The following is a 22,122-nucleotide window of genomic DNA, read 5'->3' on the forward strand; positions in this document are numbered from 1 at the left end:
TAGCTATGTGGCCTTTCCACAGCACAAGGACTTTCTGTTTCTCCCACAGGCTGTTGATGGCTTCTAACAGATGATAGCAGGGCAGATTAAGTGGAGCTGGGACTCAAACCCAGGTCCCTATATCTGAGCTGAGGCTCATCTCTGCATCTCAAGGTTCTCGGTGATGTCAGAGAGCCTCCTGCTTTATCTGAGACCCCCACAGTCTAGGATATACTCAATGGATCCCACAGATCTGCCTTTGGCTGCTACAGGGTGGGGCAGCTGATTGTAGAGACTGGCCACCAGAGGCTGCTGTAGTCACGCCCAGGGGCCTCCTTAGAGGAGGCCGTAGGGAAACTTGGCACCTGGTGCCATGATCCAGGAGGAGCCCCTAGCGTGAGCTCCCCAGGAGGTGAGGCTGAAGCTACAGACAGAGGAAACCCCGCCATTACCACTCCCACCAGGTGGAAAGGAGTCTCTGCCTCCGGGAAGTCTAGGACCTAGTTGCTGTGTGCCCTCAGGCAAGTTGCCTCTCTCCTCTGAACCTCACTTTTCTCATTTTCAAAATAAGGACATCATCCCAACTTCTCAAACAAGGGCTTCCTTTCTCTTCCTGGTGGTCTTTCCCCTCTTTGGAGCCCAGCTCAACTCTGTGGACAAAGACCAATTAGGACGTGAGGCCCAACGACTCCAGGGCAGGTCTGGATCCCAGTTCTGATTCTGCCGCAAACCCATGAGGAGTCTTTGTGTTGCAGATGGGGAAACAGGCCCAGTGGGGAGAGGAGACTTAGTTCTCCCACTTGTAACACAAATTAAGACTCAATATTTCCTGAAGTCCCTTTTGTTCCTTGGGATGCTAATAGAAACAAATAAAAACTTGGCTGATAGAAAAAGTTAGGGAAATGCTGGGCTAAATCTGGAAGGCTATCTTCCCTGCGGGCTTCCCATGTGGCGCTAGTTGTAAAGAGCCTGCCTGCTAATGCAGGAGACCGAAGAGATGTGGGCTTGATCCTTGGGTTGGAAAGTTCTGGAGGAGGGATAGGCTACCCATTCCAATATTCTTGGGCTTCTCTGGTGGCTCAGATGGTAAAGAATCTGCCTGCAGTGGAGGAGACCTGCGTTTGATCCCTGGCTTGGGAAGATCCCCTGGAGGAGGGCATGGCGACCCACTCCAGTATTCTTGTCTGGAGAATCCCCATGGTCAGAGGAGCCTGGCAGGCTACAGTCCATGGGGTCGCAAAGAGTCGGACACGACTGAAGTCACTGAGCACGCACGCATGCACATCTCCCCTGCAGGACTTTTCAGAACCTTTAATATCTAATGTGATTTAGCATATTAAATCCATGTGCAAATAATATGCTAATATACATCTCCAAGGTGCTGGAGGGAGGGTGAACCAGGCCTTGGTTTCTCAAACTCTTTTAACCTAGAAACCCACTTTGCAATGTGAAAATCAGCCTCTGGTGATGACAGGAATAATGCACCTTCAGAAGAGGCTCCATGCCGCCTAGAAGACTTGACTGCTGCTGCTGAGTTGCTCAGTCGTGTCCGAGTCTCTGCCACCCCATGGACTTCAGCCCGCCAGGCTCCTCTGTCCATGGGATTCTCCAGGCAAGAATACTGGAGTGGGTTGCCATGCCCTCTTCCAGGGGATCTTCCCAACCCAGAGATCAAACCCAGGTCTCCTGCATTGCAAGCAGATTCTTTACCACTGAGCCACCAGGGAAGCCCCTCGGACTTGACTACCCTTTTCCTATGTTCAGCCACATGTGGTACGTGCTTTGTAATAGCAGACTCACTTTACACGTGAGAACAGGTGGCTCAAAGAGAGGTAGTCACTTGCCAAAGGCCACATGCCAGTGGGAGGCAGCCTCAGGACTGGAACCCCTGGGCCCCACTGCTCTGGGGCGGGGGGGAGGGGGGTGGCAGGTCCCACTTCCAGCACTAATTTGCCGTCATCCTGGTCACACATCACGTAATGCTGTCCCAGCCCTACAAATGCCACCACCACTCCTGACCGAGGCCCAGGGCCACACATGGAGTCTATGGGAGCGGGCCAGTTTTCCTGCCTCCTGCCTCCTCCTCTCCCCTTGTCACTCTCTGGTGAGCAAGTGGTGATTTAAACAAAAAAGCCTTTTGTTCCCCCTGGCTTGCCCAGCCACTGTGGCTGGGCCCCACCTTCCAACGGCCAGCGAAGGGGGGCCCCCGTAGTGACTGCGTGGGCCCTTTAAAGACTCCCGGGATGCGCATGTGCGCTACAGCGCAGGTAAGGGAAACCCAGGCAGGGGAAACCCAGGCGCAGGGCAGGCAGGGCACGCGGAGTCCCAGGTGTAGCTCAGCGCTGCGGAGCGAGGTCGAAGTCGCTGCTCTGAGGCCAGGCGGGGATGGAAATGGGAGCGGGATCTAAAGGCTGGGATGAGACAAGAAGACATAGAGCCACCCCACGAAGGTGAGTGTCCCTGCCATGGACGCCCCCGCACTTAAAGGTTTGCCGAAGTCCTCCCGCGCATCTGAGGCCTCTGGAACATGGAGTAATCTAACTGTTGTTATGATGGGAAGTGGTAGTAATATACGTGGTTCCAGCGCATGGCTACCAGACTAGACAGCTCAGCTCTAACTAGGGATGAACCCCAGATACTCAGAGAGGGAGAAGCTTCTAATGTCTTTATAAAGGGAAGGCAGGCAGCTCTGGAGGGGGAGCAGGCGGCTCCTCTCTGCCTCCATCACCACAGGAGGTCCCAGCAGCGCAGGGTGTGGGAACCAATGCTGAATCTGCGTTCTGGAGCCAGACAGGCCGTGTGCAGGGATCGGTGGTGGTTTTAGTCTCTGCATAGCAGTTAAGAGCTTCGATTCTGAATCAGAAAGCCGGTGTTCTGCCCCCGCCCACCCCTTCTCTGAGCCCCATCCTGAACTGTGTGAACTTAGGCAAAGTGATCGCCCTTCTCTGGTCTTGCTGGCCTCAGGTATACCACGTACACCTGAACTGTGGCGAGACCTACCTACTACTTAGCACTGAGCCTTGGGGCCTGTGTGCCTGCACTAACCGGGCTGCAATTGTAGTGATGATAATATCGTAAACACCTGCACTGCTCCTCTATCTGGTTTTAAAGAGGCTGGAGAGCCCTTTGAGCTCAGCTCCCTCAGCTCCCAGGGAGAAGAAACCCGGACAAGGTACCCAGGGAGCTGGTGCTAGGATGGAGCTGGGTCCTGAGGTCAGGCCCCGACTGGCTGTGCTCCGTGGCCCCACCTGCTTGCCTCTTCACTTGCCCTGCAGAGGGGTCAGGAGGTTTTCCACTGATAGGGGACAGGTCCTCACCCTGCATGTGAGGGACCTGGCCTGGAGGGTGGCTGCAGTCTCTGTCCCCTTGCCTGGCGGACCTGCTGGTGGGCCCAGGACCTGGGGACCCGGGCTACCTAGCATTGGTGTGGAGGTGGCCGCAGCGGTAGCTCTGGGGACAGCCAGACCATGGGTTGCCGCCCTCAGCGCTGAGCCTGCTCTGCCCCGCCCCTCTCCCAAGTGCCCACACTGTGGTCTCCTTGAATCCCATCCCTGGTTCTGGCGTTGCCCTCTTTGGGGATGGACTGGTTCTGGGTCACTTAAAGTACCTATGGTAGGATTTGTACCCAGGGCCTGCTCCCTCCAGAGGCTGGATAGCCCTGGGTGCTGCAATGCCCCTGGTGAGCTTCAGAGATGTGTGAACTAGAATGTCTGGGGGCAGCCTGGCCTCAAGTGTGGGGCTGGATGCCAGAACCCGCCTCCCTCTTCCTCTCCTTGTGGCTGTTTTTCAGATCCTCTGTGTCCTCATCTGTAAAATGGGGATGATCTTATTATGAGCTAAAAGGGCCGTTGTGAGACTCAGTTACATGAGGTCAGAAAAGCACTGTGTCAGCGTTCCTTTGCATCCTGTCTGTGGTCACACCCAGTGGCCTTCAGGCTTCTCTGGTGGCTCAGGGTTAAAGATTCCACGTGCCAGTGCAGGAGACATGGGTTGGATCCCTGGTTCAGAAAGATCCCCTGGAAAAGGAAATGGCAACCCGCTCCAGTATTCTTGCCTGGGAAATCCCATGGACAGAGGAGCCTGGTGGGCTTTGGTCCACAGGGTTGCAAAGAGTCAGACACAATTTAGTGACTAAACCACCACCACCAGGGGCCTTTCACGCAGCGATGGATTCCCTGGCCTGTCACCCAGCCGGACCCCTGCTCCTGCTCTTCAGGCCCTGGTGACATGTCTGACTCACTGACCCAGCTCAGAAGGGCCTGGGTCTGGACACAGCCTCTTCTCGAAACCTCCGTGTGCTGCCAGGCTCTGGGGCCTGGCCTTAGGAGGTGGATGTCCCCACTGCAAGGTCACATCCAGGGTGTCCCCTCTCTCCCTCTTCTTCCCTGAACCTTGCCATGCCAGGCACCCAGATGGGGCTCCATGCATGAGAGGGCAGGCCTGAATCTGACTGGTGACACCCCCCATTCCCCTCTGTTCAGACACTGGGCCAGCAGGTCAGGGAGGAAGAAGGGGACAGGATGTGAACAAGAGTCTATGCTGTGGCGTTTGAACCCCAGCTTTCCGCAGACTTGCTGTGTGACCTCAGGCAGGTCACCTCCCATCTCTGAGCCTCGGCTTCTTCCTCTAGAACACCCCTACCTTACAAGGTTCCTTCCCAGGTGGCGCTAGTGGTAAAGAACACACCTGCCAGTGCAGTCGACTTAAGACGTCCCTGGGTGGGGAAGATCCCCGGAGGAGGGCATGCCACCCACTCCAGTATTCTTGCCTGGAGAATCCTCATGGACAGAGGAGCCTGGCGGGCTACAGACCAGGGGGTCACAACAGAGAGACACCACTGAAGCGACTTAGCACAGCACACCTTACAAGCAGTGGCGAGGCTCCCAAGAGATGCTGTATATAGGAAAATGCCCAGTAAGTGCCTGATACACGCTGAGCACCCTGGGGCAAGGGAGGTCTCCTGGACAGCCCCAGGCCCCCGGGGCATGGGGTGTGTATGTGCTGGGGCTGGCCAGGGAGATGGCCACTGCTCAACCACTTTGGCCTGTCCCCAAGCCACACTGCTTAAGAGGATGCACAGAGGGTGCCAGGCACTGAGGGGGGGTGATTTAGTGACGTAAGGGGGACACCAACCCCAGACCCCCTCCATACCCCTCAGGGAATGAGCCAGAAGGGCTGGGCTAGTCTCTGTCTTGGCTGCCCTATGGACCAGTCCCTGGCCCTGCCGAGTGGCTGACACGTTAACAGGGTCAGAAGACCTAGGGGAGCAAATGAAACATCGCCTATAAAGTGGCCCAGCAGAGGGGGTGCCGGAAGGCTCCCCGCCTGCTCCCCAGGGCTCCGAGCCCCGTCAGGGGAGAAGACAGCCCGATTTACTCCTGGCGGGGGAAGGGTTGGGGGCGGTGGAGGAAGGAAGAAGAACAAACACAAGAGCTTAACGAAACAATCCCACAGCTGAGACACCATCTGTGTTTTCCTTTTTTTTTTCTTTCTCTTCGTTTTTAAAACAATATAGTGCAGACCGTACTTCTCACAGTAGAATATAATGGTCAATTTTAGTATATAAAAAAAAACATTCTCAGAGATTCGTAAATGCACTTAGTGCTTGAACAGGCCTTGGAGAGAGATACAGTACCGCTTCCAGAGTGCCAGAGGGGCCAGGACTCGGGGAAATTGGGCCTTAGGGACTTAATGGGGGTCCCCCCCAAGACTGCCTGATCCCCCCTCCCAAGCGGTGTGGGGCAGGCCTTGGAGGGTGGCTTGCAGGAAAAGGGAGTGGATTGGATCTCCCAGTTAAAACCAGCAGGTTGCCCTGGCACTGGCTCCTGGGAGGACCCCTGAAGGAAGCAGGGTCTGAGCCCTCTGACACTGTTAGCCCCTATGGCGCCTTTGTGCGAATAGGTCAATGCCGCCCCTTCCTCGAGGTTCAGAAAATTTGCTGTCATAAACACACACGTCTAGGATGCAAATGACGTCTCCTCGGATGCGTTTGCCCTTGTGCAGTACACAACCTGCACAACTGTGCCCGGCAGCCCCCCCCATAATAGGTCCTGGTGGGAAGGGAGAAGGTGGTGGTCCAGGATTTGGAGAATGGAGATGGGATTCTGTGTGGGGAAGGCATGATAGGGAGGGGAAGAGGGTCTAGAAGGGGAGGACCAGGGGGACCAGCATTCCCCGGAGCCTCTTGTAGTCTTGGTCTTCACTGGGAATGTGCAGTGCGAGGGAGGCGCTGTGGGCCCCCGCTGCTCTTTCTCCTGGAGACTGGGACCTCAAGAGGGAGGAGCTAAGCCCAGGGGAGGGGCCTGCTCCGATCCCACCCCCGCCCCCAGACCATCACATTTCCTCCTGCGCCCCACTGCGGCCTGAGCGCCTCTCCTGGACAGCCGGGAAGAACCGCTTCTGTTCTCTCCCAGCCTCCGCCAGCTTGGATGGAGGGAGGCATGGACCTGGGATGGAGGGTGGCTGCCCCTAGGCCTCCCCGGGGCCGGGCTGGGGCAGTCGATGGTGGGGAGGGGCGTCGCGAGCGAGAGGTCACCTGGCCAACTCCCCATCGGCGGCAGCTGGCGGGTCGCCAACCTGGCTTTCCTGTGGGCATCAGGGGGGCACTCGGGGCCGGGCTGTCCCCCATCCCCACCGCCCCGCGTGCCGCCCACCCTGTTCTGCAGCCTGCCTCTCCCTGCCCACCCCCCGCCTCCTCGGCGCCCTGCCCGTCGGTCCGTGCGTGTGCCGGGCCGGCCTTATCTGTAGACGGGCAGGCGGATGTGGGCGTGCTGGTGGTCTAGCAGCCGGGGCACAGCCACCGTCTCATAGCCCTTGCCCAGCATACGCTCCTTGATGCAGGGCGGCCGGATGTCGTTGATGAGATACTCCAGCGACTGCAGGCTGCTGCTGAGCACAGCCGTGTTGCACACGCTCTTGCTGGGCAGGCCCGAGAGGGTCTCGGCCGGGGGCCCCGCCAGCTCCCGGGCGGCCCCCGGCCCCAGCTCGGTCCCAGCGGCCGCCGCCGCTGCCGCCGCCGCCGCTGCCGCCGCCGCTGCCGCGGGGTTGTAGCAGTCGCTGGTGGGGGTCACCAGCACGCTGTTCCAGGGGGCGGCGAAGTACTGGCCCACGGCGAAGCTGGCGGGCAGCCCCACGCCGCAGTTGAGGGGCGACCCGCTGGCCCGCTCGTACGCCCGCCCCCCGCAGGCCTCGGGGGACTTGCTGGCCAGCGCGCCGCCGCCGTAGGCCCGCAGGGGCTGGGGGGGCGGCGGCGGGGGCGGCTTCTGGGGCCACAGCAGGTAATCCAGGCCGCCGTCCGCGTAGCCCGCGGGCTTGGCGGCCCCGGCCAACGTCAAGGCCGCGGGCGTGCTCCCCTGGCCCAGCTCGGCGCCCTTCCGGCACTCGGGCGGGCCGGCCGTGGCCGAGTAGGCCGTGCGGGGGAAGCCGGGCACCGGGCCGTGCTTGGCCGGGCTGGGCGGGGGCCCGGGCACGGCCTGGCAGGCGGCGGGCGCGGCGCCGGGGGCCTGGCACTGCTGGTGGAGCTGGTAGAGGAGGCTGTGGATGGAGGGCAGGTTGGAGGGCGGCAGGGGCAGGCCGCGGCCGGGCAGGGGGACGACGGCGGCGGCGGGGGCCGCGGCCGCGGGCAGGCCGGGCGGCGGGGCGGGCGCCTCGGGCGGCTTGGGGTAGGCCAGGGGCCCCAGCGTGCTGGGCGCCGGGTAGGGCGCGACGCCCACCTGCACGGCGGCCGGCGACAGCTTGGTCCGCTTGCCCTCGGCGCTCTTGAGCACGCTCTTGGCGGGCCCGGCGGGCGCGGCCGCGCTGGAGGAGGAGGAGACGGCGGCCTTGACGATGGCCAGCAGGCCCTGGTACCCGGCGGTGTGCGCCGGGTAGGGGCTGTAGCGCTGGCCGCTGGTGTCATAGCCGTTGACTGTGCGGCTGAGGTGCTTGTGCTGGGGCACGCGGATGTTGGTGGGGAAGATCTTGATGGAGAGCGGGCTGTTGGCCACTTTCTCGGCGTAGGCGTCCAGCTCGGCCGGGCTCGGGTAGCGGGAGGAATGCATGGAGCTGGCCACCGTCTCGCCTGCAGGGGGACACGGGGAGGGGAGGACGCACAGGTGAAGGCTAGCCCACAGGCCGCGCCCCCTACAGCTCCCTGGAAGGGCTCCCAGCCGCGCCTCCCTTGCTTTTCCCAGCCCCTCACTTGCTCCTTCATTCATTCAAATTTTTTAAATTAAAAAGAAAAAAAAAAAATTGGGCCATGCCTGTGTGGCATGTGGAATCTTAGTTCCCCGACCAGGGATCGAACCCAGGGCCCCTGCAGTTGTCATCATAGAGTCTTAAAGCACTGGACCTCCAGGCAAGTCCCCCCTTCTAAACTTTTAAGCTTTGCATCACAGCGTAAAGTATGTCAAGGAAACTGCATGCATCACAGACTTACTGCACTTTCACACACAGAACACACTCGTGTGACACTCAGGTTGGGGGTGGGGGCAGGTGGTCAGTCCGCAGAGCAACCCCTGCGCCTGCCCTCAGACAGGAACCACAGCAAGGGGACCAAGGGGAAGGCCCTCCAGACTCCTGACCGCTCCTGGTGTCGGCACAGGTGAGCAGGGATCACACACTCTCGGGTCTTTCCCACTCGAGGTTACTTTTCCAGGTTCATCTGGGGAGCTGTGGGGGCAGGGCCTGTCCCTTCTCATGGCCTCGAGGTATTGGAGTGTGACTGCGGGACACACCTGTCCTGCTCGTCCTTCCTACTGCTAGTGGTGTTTGTGTCATTTCTGGTGTGCGTGCCTGTGTGCTAAGTTGCTCTGATGCTGCTGCTGCTAAGTCGCTTCAGTCGTGTCCGACTCTGTGCGACCCCACAGAAAGTGAAAAGTGAAAGTGAAGGCCCTCAGTCATGTCCAACCCTTAGCGACCCCATGGACTGCAGCCCACCAGGCTCCTCCGCCCATGGGATTTGCCAGGCCAGAGTACTGGAGTGGGTAGCCCTTCCCTTATCCAGGAGATCTTCCTAACCCTGGGATCGAACCCAGGTCTCCTGCATTGCAGGCAGATTCTTTACCAGCTGAGCCACCAGGGAAGCCCAAGAATACTAGAGAGGGTAGCCTATTCCTTCTCCAGCAGATCTTCCCAACCCAGGAATCAAATCCGGCTCTCCTGTATTGCAGGCGGATTCTTTACCAGCTGAGCTATTTTATTTTTAATTTAAAAATTTTTTTTGACCATGCTGTGCTGCAGGTGGGGTCTTAGTTCTGTGACCAGGGATTGAACCCCGGGCCCTCGGCAGTGAAAGCACTAACCACCGGACCACTAGGGGATTCCTTGAAGGGCATACTCTGTGACAGGCCAGCTGTCCCCACTGTTGGTGGGCACAGCTGGTTCCTGCAGCGGGGGAAGCAGGTGGCCGGCAGGCAGACCCCCTTGTCCCCTCCAGAGACCCTCCCGGTCCTGAGACCTCCCTAGGGGCTGTCTGTGACACTCTCTGCAGTGAGGAGGGGAGCGAGGGGCCTGCAGGAGGTGGGTGGAGAGACCCAGGGCTTTGGAGCTGGCAGCCTGGGTGGAGTCCTGTGTGGGGCTGTGTAGTCCTGGACAAGTGGCTGGTCTGGTTAAGCCTCAGTTTCCCCACCTGTGGAATGGGGATGACTGTGCCAGGTCTGCAGGGTGGCCTCGGGGAACGTCCGTGCCAAGCGGCCCACCAAGGGGTGCAGCACAGAGCAGGCGCTGGGAGACCGAGACTTGGCTGAGCCCTTGGGCGAGGAGGACCCCACAAGTTCTCATGGCGCACTGCCTTCCTCCCCCTCCAAGGGCATCCCCCGGAGCCCAGCAGTGAGTCTTGGGGAAGGGCAGGGAGGGGTTTACCACTCTGAGCCTCAGTTTCCTCACCTGCAAAATGGGTTTATGCTGCTGCTAACACTGCTTCTCCTGGCTGCTGTGAGGTTTAATAAGTCGAGTGGCGGAGCCTCAGCAGAAGTGGGTCTCTCCACATGTGTTATGACCCTCCCTGTCTGCCTGGCACAAGGGTCTTCCCGGGAGAGGAAGGGGCAGGGCATGTGCATGGGTGGGCCTGGCATCGTGGCTGGGACAGAGTGCAAGCCCCACCGCCTCCCCACCCACGGGAAGATGACCCGCCACATCCTACCTTCCCTGAGCCTCCCCCCAACCCTCGAGATGTGAGCCTATGTGCTCAGTCGCTAAATCGTGTCTGACTGTGTGTGACTCCGTGGACTGTAGCCTGCCAGGCTCCTCTGTCCAGGGGATCCTCCAGGCAAGAGTACTGGAGTGGGCTGCCATTTCCTTCTCCCAGGGGATCTTCCCCACCCAGGGATCAAACCCACGTCTCCCACATTGGCAGGCAGACCCCCTTGAGGACTCACAGCCAATCTGAGCGAACCGAGTGCTATGATGGGGACACACAGGGAGCGTGGGGACACAGGGGAGCCTCACCCCCGGGGGCTCCAGAGACAGCTTTCTGGAAGAGAAGAGTGTCTCTGCTAGGGCAGGGCCGAAGGGGTGAGGAAGGAGAGGAATGCATTCCAGGCAGAAGTCACACGGGCAAAGGTGCGGAGGCCAGGCGGTCTGCCCCCATGGGAATGATGGACCAGAGAAGGAGCAGAAGTGCAGGGCAGGCGTGCGGGGAGGAAAGCCCACCCCGGGCAGCTCAGGAGGGCGTCAGGCCCGAGCAGGCCCTCTTCACCGTGGGGCAGGAATTCCCGATGGTTCTGTCCCCAGGGTACACTGGCCAGATCATCCGCAGACGAGTTCTGTCGTCCTAACTTGGGGAGAGGGTCTCATGGCCTCTCGTGGGTACCAGTCAGGGATGCGGTGCCCAGGACAGAAACCCGACCACAAGGAACTGCCTGGATGCGGGGTCAGCTGTGCTGCCCCAGGAGCTCTGGGCCAAGGCCCCGGCAGCCACAGAAGGTTCTAGGCCAGGGAGGGGCAGGGCAGGAAGACCGTGTATCAGGAGGACGTTGCTCCTCTGCCCCGAGGTGGGCAGGGCAGCGGGGAAGGAGGAGGCTGGTGACTGGTGGCAGTACCCACCCATCCCTGTGGCCCCAATGAATGCTGGGTGGGTGGAGCTGACCCAGGTCCCCCATCCTGACCCTGCCTGGGGCAACCGCCCCCCTCCCCCCACCACAAGTGGCCTAAAATAAACTCGGTGTGGAGAATGGAAATGTCACTTTGGCCAACGGGGGAATCTTTCTCTGAGATTGGATTTAAACTACATTATACAAGCAATTTCATGGGCACTTAGCGCCGCTCGGAGAGTCCCACAAAAAAGGGCCCAGTTCTTCATTTACCAGCCATAAATCAGCAGTTGCTATAATGAGCACAAAAATGTCACTTTTATGCAATTTTACAGATGAACAAAACTGGTGAAATTAACTGTGGTAACCTACTATAGTCAGCAAAAGCGGCTGCCGGGGGAAAAAAATGATATCTGTATGTATTTTTGTTCCCCTTAAACTCTCTTCCCAAGCAAGTTTCTGCCATTGTGGTGTGAAAACTCATTTGTCCTCACCATTATACTTTCATTTGGAGTTTATCTTGAGTATCCAATGAGCCACCAACTGTGAAAATGATTAAATCTACAAAATCTATCTAATGGATGGAATAAATTAGGTGTTTAAAACCTTAAGAAGAAGGAGGCGAAAAAAAAACCCGGCAATGCCTGTTTCTCGTTCCCATTCATGGATAGAAGGGGCCCGCCTGGCCCCCGCTGGTCAGCAGGGCCCTCAGCCAGTTGGGGGTCCCTCCAGCGTTTGTGGGAGCCGATGGCGGTGGCACCTGAGAGGCTGTCTCCTGTGAGCGCTTAGTATGTGCGAGGCTCCGGGCCTACAGCTTTGCCCCGCACCTCTTGTTCGCAGCACCTGGGGTTCCCAACCCACCTCCCAGTGGTTGGGAGGCAGTCCCATTTCACAGATAAGGCAGCAGACAAGTTGTGGCATTTGGCAGGCAGCTTCCAAGACCTGTCGCGAGACCCAGGTGGTCCTCGCCTCAGGGTATGCATGCTCTTCCACTTCCAATGGGGCTGACCCATGTGACCTGCGAGATACCGGTGAAGGGAAGGGGCGAGGCGTCCAGGGCAGGATCACTTGCTCCACCCGTGCGGACACGGGAGCAGCCTGCGGGGAGGCCCGGCAGCGATGTGAGCCATCCTGGGGAGGCAAGTCCTCCAGCCCAGGGCAGGCCTTCAGGTGACTGAGCCCCTGCCGACAACTGCCCGCAGGCTCACGAGAGACACTGAGCAGAGCTACCAGCTAGGGGGCTCCTGATCCACGGAAACCAGGAGAGACAGTATATAACGACTGACCCATTTAAGCCAGCGGTCCTCAGCCTTTCTGGCACCATGGACCAGTTTTAAAGAAAAGTTTTCCCTGGACTGGGACAGGGCTGGGGGAGGGCGGGGATGGTTTCGGGATGATTCGAGCTCATTACATGTATTGTGCACTGTATTTCTAGTATTATCATCAGTTCCACCTCCGATCATCAGGCATTAAATCCCGGAGGGTAGGGACCCCTGCTTTAAGCCACTACATTCTGGAGCGACTTGCCACACAGCAGTAGATAACTGATCCGGGCCCCCATCTTACAGAGGAAGGAAATAGGACCTCTCCGAAACAGCTGGTGAGGGCAGAGCTGGGGCTCAGCTTCCACGTTGGCACCTCCCCCTGAACCCCAAGGCGGGCCCCAGCTGAGGCTGGGAGACCCAGGAGGATCCCCCCATGCCCCCCACCCCACCGTCCTCTTCCATAGACTCGGGAGGCAGACAGTATTGAGGAGGGACCATCAAGTCAGCCTGGAGGCTCAGAGAGGCAGGAGGCGTTCTGTCCAAGGACACGTGACCGGGCAGGCGGCCCCAGGCAGAGCTCCCCAGACACATGCTCGCCGTCGGGAGACCATGGACCAGAGTCACCCTGTGCAAACCTGGCGTGATCACCGCGCCCTGTGAGCCTTGGCATCCGCAGCCTCTACTGCTTCACACCTTGTTCTTGAAGGTCTTTCTCCTGAGCCACCCGGGGCCTCAAATGCAGCCTTGCCCAGCAGAGCACAGTGGCTGTGGCTTGGGGGCGGGGGGCTCCTGGTCACTCGGGCCAGGCCAGGCCTCCCAGCCCCTGTAGGAAGAGGCTCCAGACCCTCGCCTGGAGGTGAGCCCAGCCACTAGCGTTCAAGGGCATCACACAGCCCTGTTCTGACAGATATCATGGCACAAAAAGGCCTCTCACAGAGCAACCAGCCAAGCCAGCTGTCTGCAGTGGGCTTCTACACGGTGAAGGGCCACCCAAAGGCGAGCACGTGTCCAGGGGAGCTCTGGCCGGGGCTGCGTGCCCGGGGGGAGGGGGCAGAGAAAGAGACCTATGGCCCTGCAGGCCTTACCTTCCTGGGTTCCCTGAGCTGGGTGTTGGGGACCCCGGCGAAGGTTTGGTGGTTGCCTGGTGTGGCTGCAGGCAGATGCCGCCTACCCTTGGCTCATCCTGCTCCCCCAGCAGACAGGGCTCCTGGAGCTGGCCTGTCCACTCTTCAGGGAAGCCTTGCTGAACGCCCGACAAGGCTGTGGTCAGCCAGAAGGAACATGTCCAGCTTGGGAGCCCCTGTTACCCACTAGTCTCCGCCCTTGGGAGAGTTGGGTCTTGGGAGGAATGAAGCCAGAGACAGCCCTGTGGAGACGAGCCCCTGCCCAGGCCGGTGTGCCTCGGATATTTCCCAAGCCCCTCCTGCATGCAGGCACCGTCCTGGGCCTGGAGATGAGCAGCAGGCAAAGTGAACTGAAGTGCCTGCCCTTTTGGAGCTAGTCGGGGGTAGTGGCGGTGGTTTCGTCACTTAGTCGTGTCCCACTCTTTGTGACCCTGTGGAATGTAGCCCGCCAGGCTCCTCCGCCCATGGGATTTCCCACGCAAGAACACTGGAGTGGGTCGCCATTTCCTTCTCCAGGGGATCTTCCTGACCCAGGGATTGAACCCAGGTCTCCTGCATTGACAGGTGGATTCTTTACTGCTGAGCCACGAGGGAAGCCCACGTTCAGGGAGACAGACAGTAATGTATGTGTCAGGCAGCAACACCCCCGTGAAGGAAACAGCAGACGTGGTTGGTTTTTTTTTTTTTTTTAAAGGTAGTTTAACCTGAAGTTCTACAGGACTCTAAGTCAGGCAATTTCTCAACAACACTATTTTTTCTTATTATTATTATTTTATTTTGGCCATACTGAGCGGCAAGTAGTATCTTAGTAGCCTCTGACCAGGGATCGAACGGTGCCCCCTTGCATTGGAAGCGCAGAGCCTTAACCAGGGACCGCCAGGGAAGTCCCCTGGTGCGGTAGTTTCAAAACACGCCCACAGTTCTTTGGCACTTCTCCCCATGGGCACTGGAGCCTAACTTTCCTCCACTTAAACACGAGCTAAGCAACTTGATTTTAATGAATGAAGGTGGCAGAAATGTGCTGATGAGTGTCTCGGCTCAGTCCTAAAGGTCTATCTGGCTTCCACCCGGAGATCCAGTGGATCTCTGCCTCTCAGGATGTCCATTCCTGGTCTGGGAAGCTCAGGCCACGTGGAGAAGCCACGTTTGGTGCCTCAGTGCCCCAAAGCCGGCATCCACCGCCCGATTTATGAAGGAGCAGGCCTTCTGACGTTGGGAAAGATTGCAGGCAGATGGAGAAGAGAGAGGCAGAGGATGAGATGGTTGGATGGCATCACCGACTCAGTGGACATGAACTTAGGCAAACTCCGGGAGATGGTGAGGGCCAGGGAGACCCGGTGTGCTGCAGTCCATGGGGTCGCAAATACTCAGACATGACTAAGCTACTGAACAACAGGCCTTCCGAAGAGTCCAGCCCAGGCCTGGGTCTTCAGCAGGGCTGCCTCCCCTCAACCCTGTCTCCAGTGACATCACGGCACAGACACCCCACCCCACCGTGCCCTGTCTATAGTCTGAGCATATGACACGGCGTGTGAGGCCTCTGGGCTTTGGGGTGACCTGCTACACAGACAGAGTAGCCGGGACAGCTGGGCGTGGGGGATGCAGAGAGACGGGATCGGGGAGCCTGGTCTGGACACAGCGGTCAGCAGTGAGGTTTCCCTGATTTAAGTGGCCCCTCAGGAGAGTGGAAGGAGGTGAGGGGGTGAGCCGCATGGCCTCGGATTGGGGAGCAGATGGGCTCGTGTGGGGCAGCGGAGCTGGAGGCGTGGTCATAGGAGATGGACCGGAGAGGCAGGGGGTGCGTGGAGGGCCTTGGCATGGGGGGCACTGAGGGGGTCCGGGCTTTGCTCCACGTGGGAAGGCTGGGAGCAGAGAAGGGCTGTGAGCTGAGGAGGGTTTTAACATGACCCCTCAGAGGCTCCGGGGTGGGAAACAAGACGAGGTCACCCTGGGAGACAGAGCGCCCAGGAGACGCCCGCCGTGCGCCGAGCTCGGGTGTCAGGGGGCTCTGACAAGGCAGGGAAGCGGGGACATGGAAAGAGGCCACAGAGGGGGGCCGTCTGCCTCCCCCTGTCCCTCTCAAAGGGGGTTGGACCAAGACACCAAGGGAAAGAGCCCCGGATGCCAGCAGTGCCTGGCCCGGGAAGGAGGCGTTTCACTTCTCGTCTGTGCTTTTCTGTAATTGCCACGGCGGCAGGGTCGGGTGGGGTGGGGTGGGGTGGGGGTTGAGCAGCCTGGGGCTCCCTGGCGTCCCTGTGTCGGTGGCCGGCATCTGCTCCTGGGCGGAGCACAGAGGGCGGTCAGCCGCTTTCTGGGAAGGCCTCACGGTCAAATCCAGGCCTGCCATGCTCACTTGGCTGTGTGACCCTAGGCAGGCCGCTGCCCCTCTCTGAGCCTCAGTTTGCTCTTGTGTAGAATGGGGATGAGACTGCTGTCACTGACCTTGAAGAGCTGTGGTCAGCACTGTCAAGGGTGCCTGCCCTCAGGGGGCGCCCTGGTTGTTGGTGAGCAGTTCACTAAAACCTGCCTGCCTCTCCATGTAAGACCCTCCCATGAGCCCCCGTTGGTATGAAGCCTGAGCTGCTCAGGGTGGCATTTAGGCCATGGCCCTGCGCTCCCTCCCCCCACCCCTGGTCCACTGCACGGTGTCCCCCGATCTCCTCTACATGCTGACCACCTGCCCCCACTGTGGAGGGTTGCCTCTGGGCCAGGCATTGCCCCAAACACCCATGGCTTCACTCTTCTGCCGGCCCCGTGGAGGCCCTGGGAGGCAGGTCCTGTGTTTCTGAAGAGTGGGATGCTCACAGAACAGGGCTTCAGGCGGGGGTTGCAGATGCAGATTTCTACACGTTTCTGCTGACCGCTGGCGGACAGATGGACTGCAAATGAGCTGGAGGCCCCAGAGGGGCAGGGACCGAGGTGAGGTGGGGGAGGTGTGCCATGCCCAGAGGGGAACACTTTTGAGAGTGTTCAGACACCAGGAGGACACACCACACACCAGTGGGTGGGTTGTGGCTTGCACCGCCGCCAGTCTGAGACTTCTGGTGGACCAGGGTCTGTGAGCCAGGACTCAAGCCACGGGCACCCATGTCCCAGACCCCTGCAGTCAGTCACTGGGCATTGTGGACGCCACTGTTGGATGGGTTCTCTCAGGTTAATGCAGGTGGCCCGGACAGCCTGCTCATCTTGCGTCTGTCTCCCTGCCCCACACCCTGGGAAGAAGTGCCCCATGTCCAGGTCTCCCCAGGATCTGATCTGGAAGGGGAATCTGGGGTGGGGTGGAATGGTCCATGTGGTGCCTGGTGCACAGTAGATGCCGGAATTACGCACGAGGAAGAGGAAGAGGTTTGGTCTTCACCTACCCCCTGGTCTGCTGACTCTGCCCCTCTTGGGCTCAGCTGGGATGCCTCCTCCAGGCAGCCTTCCCTGCCTGCCCCCTGCACTGCCTGCTGTAGCTGTTGGCTTGTCTCTTGGGCTGGATTTGGGGGCCTTTGAGGGCAGGCCCTGCTCTTTTTCAGCATCCTCATGCCTGAAAGAAAGCCTGGAACCACAGCAGGTGCCCTGGGAGCATCGCACGAATGATGGTGTGGGCTCCAGCGAGTATCTGAGAGCCTGCAGGGGCAGCCGCCAGCCAGAGCCCGGATCCCATGTACAGAGACACAGGCGGCCCCTCTGTGACCTAGGCCGCTCCCGCCGCTGCCCCTCCCCCCGCCCCCTGTGGCCCCTCCTTGTCGGGAAATTTGAAAGGCTGCCTGGCTGGCTGGCAGTGCGGGCAGGCCGTTGCTGCCATTAACTTAATGTTATGGGCCTTTTACAGGTGTGTTAAATAGACGCAGTTATTAACGAGTATATTAAGCCAATTAAAAGCAGCCCTTTGAGTGGGGTTTAATGTGGCTACAGGGAGACCTCAGTGGCAGCCTGCCTTCCAGAAGTTGGAGGTGGGGGGAACCTGGGTGGAGGCGGGGGGACTGTGCTACTGAGACTGGGGAGAGGTGGGCAGTGGGACCCCGGCTGGAGGCAGGCCCGTGGCTGTCTGACGCCCCGCTCGGCCTCTCATGGGGTGTGACCTTGGGCAGCGGCTGGGTGTGAGAGCCTCAGTTTCTCATCTGTACAGGGCCGAAGGGGTGGGTGCACCCGGGGTACTCGGCCCTGGCAGGCATGCGGTACCTGCCCATCAAGGTGGGGGAGGTGGGTGGCCAGGCCAGGCCCCAGCCCCGGATTCCTGCTCCCACGAGCCAGGCTTTGCAGCAGGAGCCCGGGCACCTACTGGACAGACACAGGTCCCTGGGCAGTCGAGTGCAGCTTCCTGTTGAGCCACTGGACACCCCCCGCCCTCTCCCAGCAAACCTGTCCCCTCGGTGGACCTCATGCTTGGTGACTGTGACGGGGGCTGATGGCAGCTTTCCTGGAGGAGGGGTGGTGTGCTGGGTGCCTGAGCACGCGTGGGCCTTGAGTGCATGCTGTTTCTTTCTCATGCCCTCCCAGTTTTTACCTGTTGCCTCTTCCTGAAAGCTCGGGAAGTGGACAGTTATCTGTGTTGAGGTGGGGGTCGGGGGGTCCCCAGGCAGAGGGCCTGGCCCCAGCCCACCAGGAGCGGCCGGCCCACATCTGCATTCCCCTCTGCTGCTGACACTCTTGCCCTTGGAGGTGGCAGCCTTCTGAATGCTCAATTAACGCGACACTAATTAGCTGGTGGCACCGGCAGAATCCCTAATGAGGCCGCCCAGGAGGGGGGTGGGGAGCAGCTGTTCTCCGGCCTCTCTGCTGGGAGGAGGTGGGGAGACACCGGGCGGTTGTCAGCCACTCCGACCTGCCCCAGCCCGGCCCACTGCCCCGGTGGGCCTTGCAGGTCAGACCTGGGTGCTACCACTGTCTGCTTCCCATGGTGTGGGTTTTTTTGTCTGCCCAGAGTTTCTGTTGGTGTAGTGCTGGGTAAGGCTCCAGTGTCATTCACTCCATTCAGATAACCAGCGGTCCCGGCGATGCCTACCCACCCCCCGTGATCCGCAAGGCCTGCGTGTCCACTTCCAGACGCTCTGCCCCGTCCTCCAGTCCCCTCTTTCCCTTTGCTAGTCGCACGGCTTCAGCCCTAAGCCACGGCAGAACTGGCCCCTACATTTCTTCATCAGGAGCACCTGGGTTGTTCTTGACCCTCTGTTCTTTATCAGCTTCCAAGTGAGGTCTTCAGGTTACGCACCGGATGGCTAGGATGGAGGGACTGGATCAAATCTTCTCCATATTGAATATCTGTCCATGCACAGGACGTAAGTCTGTTTTGGTCTTTACAAACTATCATTATGTAAACAATTTGTTTCCCCATAGAGGTCATTTATTTACCTTTCTGTGAATATATTTATATTCCTTAATATTTAATCAATTTAGGTTCCTTAGTAAATGTAACAGTATCATAACTTAGATAAAATGAACAATTCCTAGATACACAGAAACTACCAAAACTGACTTAATACAAGGTCCTTATAGACCCATAATAAAGAGAGAGAGTGAACTAGTAACCAAAACACCCACAAAAAAAAGCCCAGGCCTAGATCAGGCTTCACTGCTGTATTCTACAGAACATTTAAAGAATTAATGCCAGTTTTCCCACAAACTCTTCTAAAAAGAGACTCGGAGGGAACACTTGTAAACTAATTCTGTGAGGCTAGTATTCGTTGCTGTTTAGTTACTCAGGTGTGTTTGACTCTCTGTGACCCCAAGGACTGTAGCCCGCCAGGCTCCTCTGTCCATGAGGTTTCCCAGGCAAGAATGCTGGAGTGGGTTGCCATTTCCTCCTTCAGGGGATCTTGCTGCTGCTGCTGCTGCTAAGTCGCTTCAGTAGTGTCCGACTCTGTGCGACCCCAGAGATGGCAGCCCACCAGGCTCCCCTGTCCCTGGGATGCTCCATGCAAGAACACTGGAGTGGGTTGCCATTTCCTTCTCCAATGCATAAAAGTGAAAAGTGAAAGGGAAGTCGCTCAGTCGTGTCCGACCCTCAGCGACCCCATGGACTGCAGCCCACCAGGCTCCTCCATCCATGGGATTTTCCAGGCAAGAATACCGGAGTGGGTCGCCATTTCTTACCGACCGGATAACTATAGACTAATAGCCCTTATAAATATGCACTCAGCCCTCCGTATCCACAGGTTCTGTATCCAAGGATTCAACGGAGGACTGGGAATTCCAAAAGGCAAAAGGTGAATTTGCTGCACACTAGCAACTGCTTTCATAGCACTGACATCATACTCACAACGATCCACATATCATTTACATTATATTTACAACTATTTACTCCTCAGGTTGGTAGGTGCCCAATATGCTACTGGAGATCAGTGGAGAAATAACTCCAGAAAGAATGAAGAGACGGAGCCAAAGCAAAAACAACACCCAGTTGTGGATGTGACTGGTAATGGAAGTAAAGTCCAATGCTGAAAAGAGCAATATTGCATAGGAACCTGGAATGTTAGGTCCATGAATGAAGGCAAATTGGAAGCGGTCAAACAGGAGATGTCAAGAGTGAACGTCGACATTTTAGGAATCAGCGAACTAAAATGGACTGGAATGGGCAAATTCAACTCAGATGCCCATTATATCTACTACTGTGGGCAGGAATCCCTTAGAAGAAATGGAGTAGCCATTATAGTCAACAAGAGTCTGAAATCCAGTACTTGGATGCAATATCAAAAATGACAGAATGATCTGTTTCCAAGGCAAACCATTCAATATCATGATAATCTAAGTCTGTGCCCCGACCAGTAATGCTGAAGAAGGTGAAGCTGAATGGTTCTATGAAGACCTACAAGACCTTCTAGAACTCATACCCAAAAAAGATATCCCTTTCATTATAGGGGACTGGAATCCAAAAGTAGGAAGTCAAGAAGCACCTGGAGTAACAGGCAAATTTGGCCTTGGAGTAAAGAATGAAGCAGGGCAAAGGCTAATAGAGTTTTGTCAAGAGAATGCACTGGTCATAGCAAACACCCTCTTCCAACAACACAGAAGACTCTACACATGGACATCACCAGATGGTCAATACCGAAATCAGACTGATTATATTCTTTGCAGCCAAAGATGGAGAAGCTCTATACAGTCAGCAAAAACAAGACAAGGAGCTGACTGTGGCTCAGATCATGAACTCCTTATTGCCAAATTCAGGCTCAAATTGAAGAAAGTAGGGAAAACCACTGGACCATTCAGGTATGACCTCAATCAAATCCCTTATGATTATACAGTGGAAGTGAGAAACATTTAAGGGCCTAGATCTGACAGATAGAGTGCCTGATGAACTATGGAATGAGGTTTGTGACATTGCACAGGAGACAGGGATCAAGACCATCCCCAAGAAAAAGAAATGCAAAAAAGCAAAATGGCTGTCTGAGGAGGCCTTACAAATAACTGTGAAAAGAAGAGAAGCGAAAAGCAAAGGAGAAAAGGAAAGATATAAGCATCTGAATGCAGAGTTCCAAAGAATAGCAAGGAGAGATAAGAAAGCCTTCCTCAGCAATCAATGCAAAGAAATAGAGGAAAACAATAGGAAGGGAAAAACTAGAGAGCTCTTCAAGAAAATTAGAATACCAAGGGAACATTTCATGCAAAGACGGGCTCAATAAAGGACAGAAATGGTATGGACCTAACAGAAGCAGAAGATATTAAGAAGAGGTGGCAAGAATATACAGAAGAACTGTACAAAACAGATCTTCATGACCCGGATAATCACGATGGTGTGATCACTCACCTAGAGCCAGACATCTTGGAATGTGAAGTCAAGTGGGCCTTAGGAAGCATCACTATGAACAAAGCTAGTGGAGGTGATGGAATTCCAGCTGAGCTATTTCCAATCCTAAAAGATGATGCTGTGAAAGTGCTGCACTCAGTATGCCAGCAAATTTGGAAAACTCAACAGTGGCCACAGGACTGGAAAAGGTCAGTTTTCATTCCAATCCCAAAGAATGTTCAAATTACTGTACAACTGCACTCATCTCACATGCTAGCAAAGTAATGCTCAAAATTCTCCAAGCCAGGTTTCAACAGTACGTGAACTGTGAACTTCCAGATGTTCAAGCTGGTTTTAGAAAAGGCAGGGGAACTAGAGATCAAATTGCCAACATCCCCTGGATCATGGAAAAAGCAAGAGAGTTCCAGAAAAACATCTACTTCTGCTTTATTGACTACATCCAAGCCTTTGACTGTGTGGATCACAACAAACTGTGGAAAATTCTAAAAGAGATGGGAATGCCAGAGCACCTGACCTGCCTCTTGAGAAATCTGTATGCAGGTCAGGAAGCAATAGTTAGAACTGGACATGGAACAGACTGGTTCTGAATAGGAAAAGGAGTACATCAAGGCTGTATATTGTCACCCTGCCTATTTAACAGAGTACATCATGAGAAACACTGGGCTGGATGAAGCACAAGCTGGAATCAAGATTGCTGGGAGAAATATCAATAACCTCAGATATGCAGATGACACCACACTTATGGCAAAAAGCAAAGAAGAACAAAGAGCCTCTTGGTGAAAGTGAAAGAGAAGAGTGAAAAAGTTGGCTTAAAGCTCAACATTCAGAAAACTAAGATCATGGCTTCTGGCCCCATCACTTCATGGGAAATAGATGGGGAAACAGTGGAAACAGTGGCAGACTAACAAAGGTCTAGTCAAGGCTATGGTTTTTCCGTGGTCACGTATGGACGTGAGAGTTGGACTATAAAGAAAGCTGAGCACCAAAGAATTGATGCTTTTGAACTGTGGTGTTGG

General features: G+C 56.9%; 1 protein-coding gene across 3 annotated transcripts in view; it reads right to left on the reverse strand.

Moving 5' to 3' along the window:
* Nucleotides 1–5,446: 5,446 nt before the first annotated feature.
* The window catches only part of FAM222A (family with sequence similarity 222 member A), a 60,871-nt gene continuing 44,195 nt past the window's right edge, over nucleotides 5,447–22,122 (reverse strand). For all 3 annotated transcript variants that reach the window (XM_060401288.1, XM_027956637.2, XM_042234704.2), the window contains one exon: nucleotides 5,447–8,038. In XM_060401288.1, the coding sequence (XP_060257271.1) occupies nucleotides 6,717–8,018 (1,302 nt within the window). In that variant the 5' untranslated portion in view covers nucleotides 8,019–8,038 and the 3' untranslated portion in view covers nucleotides 5,447–6,716. The remainder of the gene's footprint in view (nucleotides 8,039–22,122) is intronic.

The sequence above is a fragment of the Ovis aries genome, chromosome 17 (assembly GCF_016772045.2).
Source record: "Ovis aries strain OAR_USU_Benz2616 breed Rambouillet chromosome 17, ARS-UI_Ramb_v3.0, whole genome shotgun sequence".
In the NCBI taxonomy this organism is placed as follows: Eukaryota; Metazoa; Chordata; class Mammalia; order Artiodactyla; family Bovidae; genus Ovis; species Ovis aries.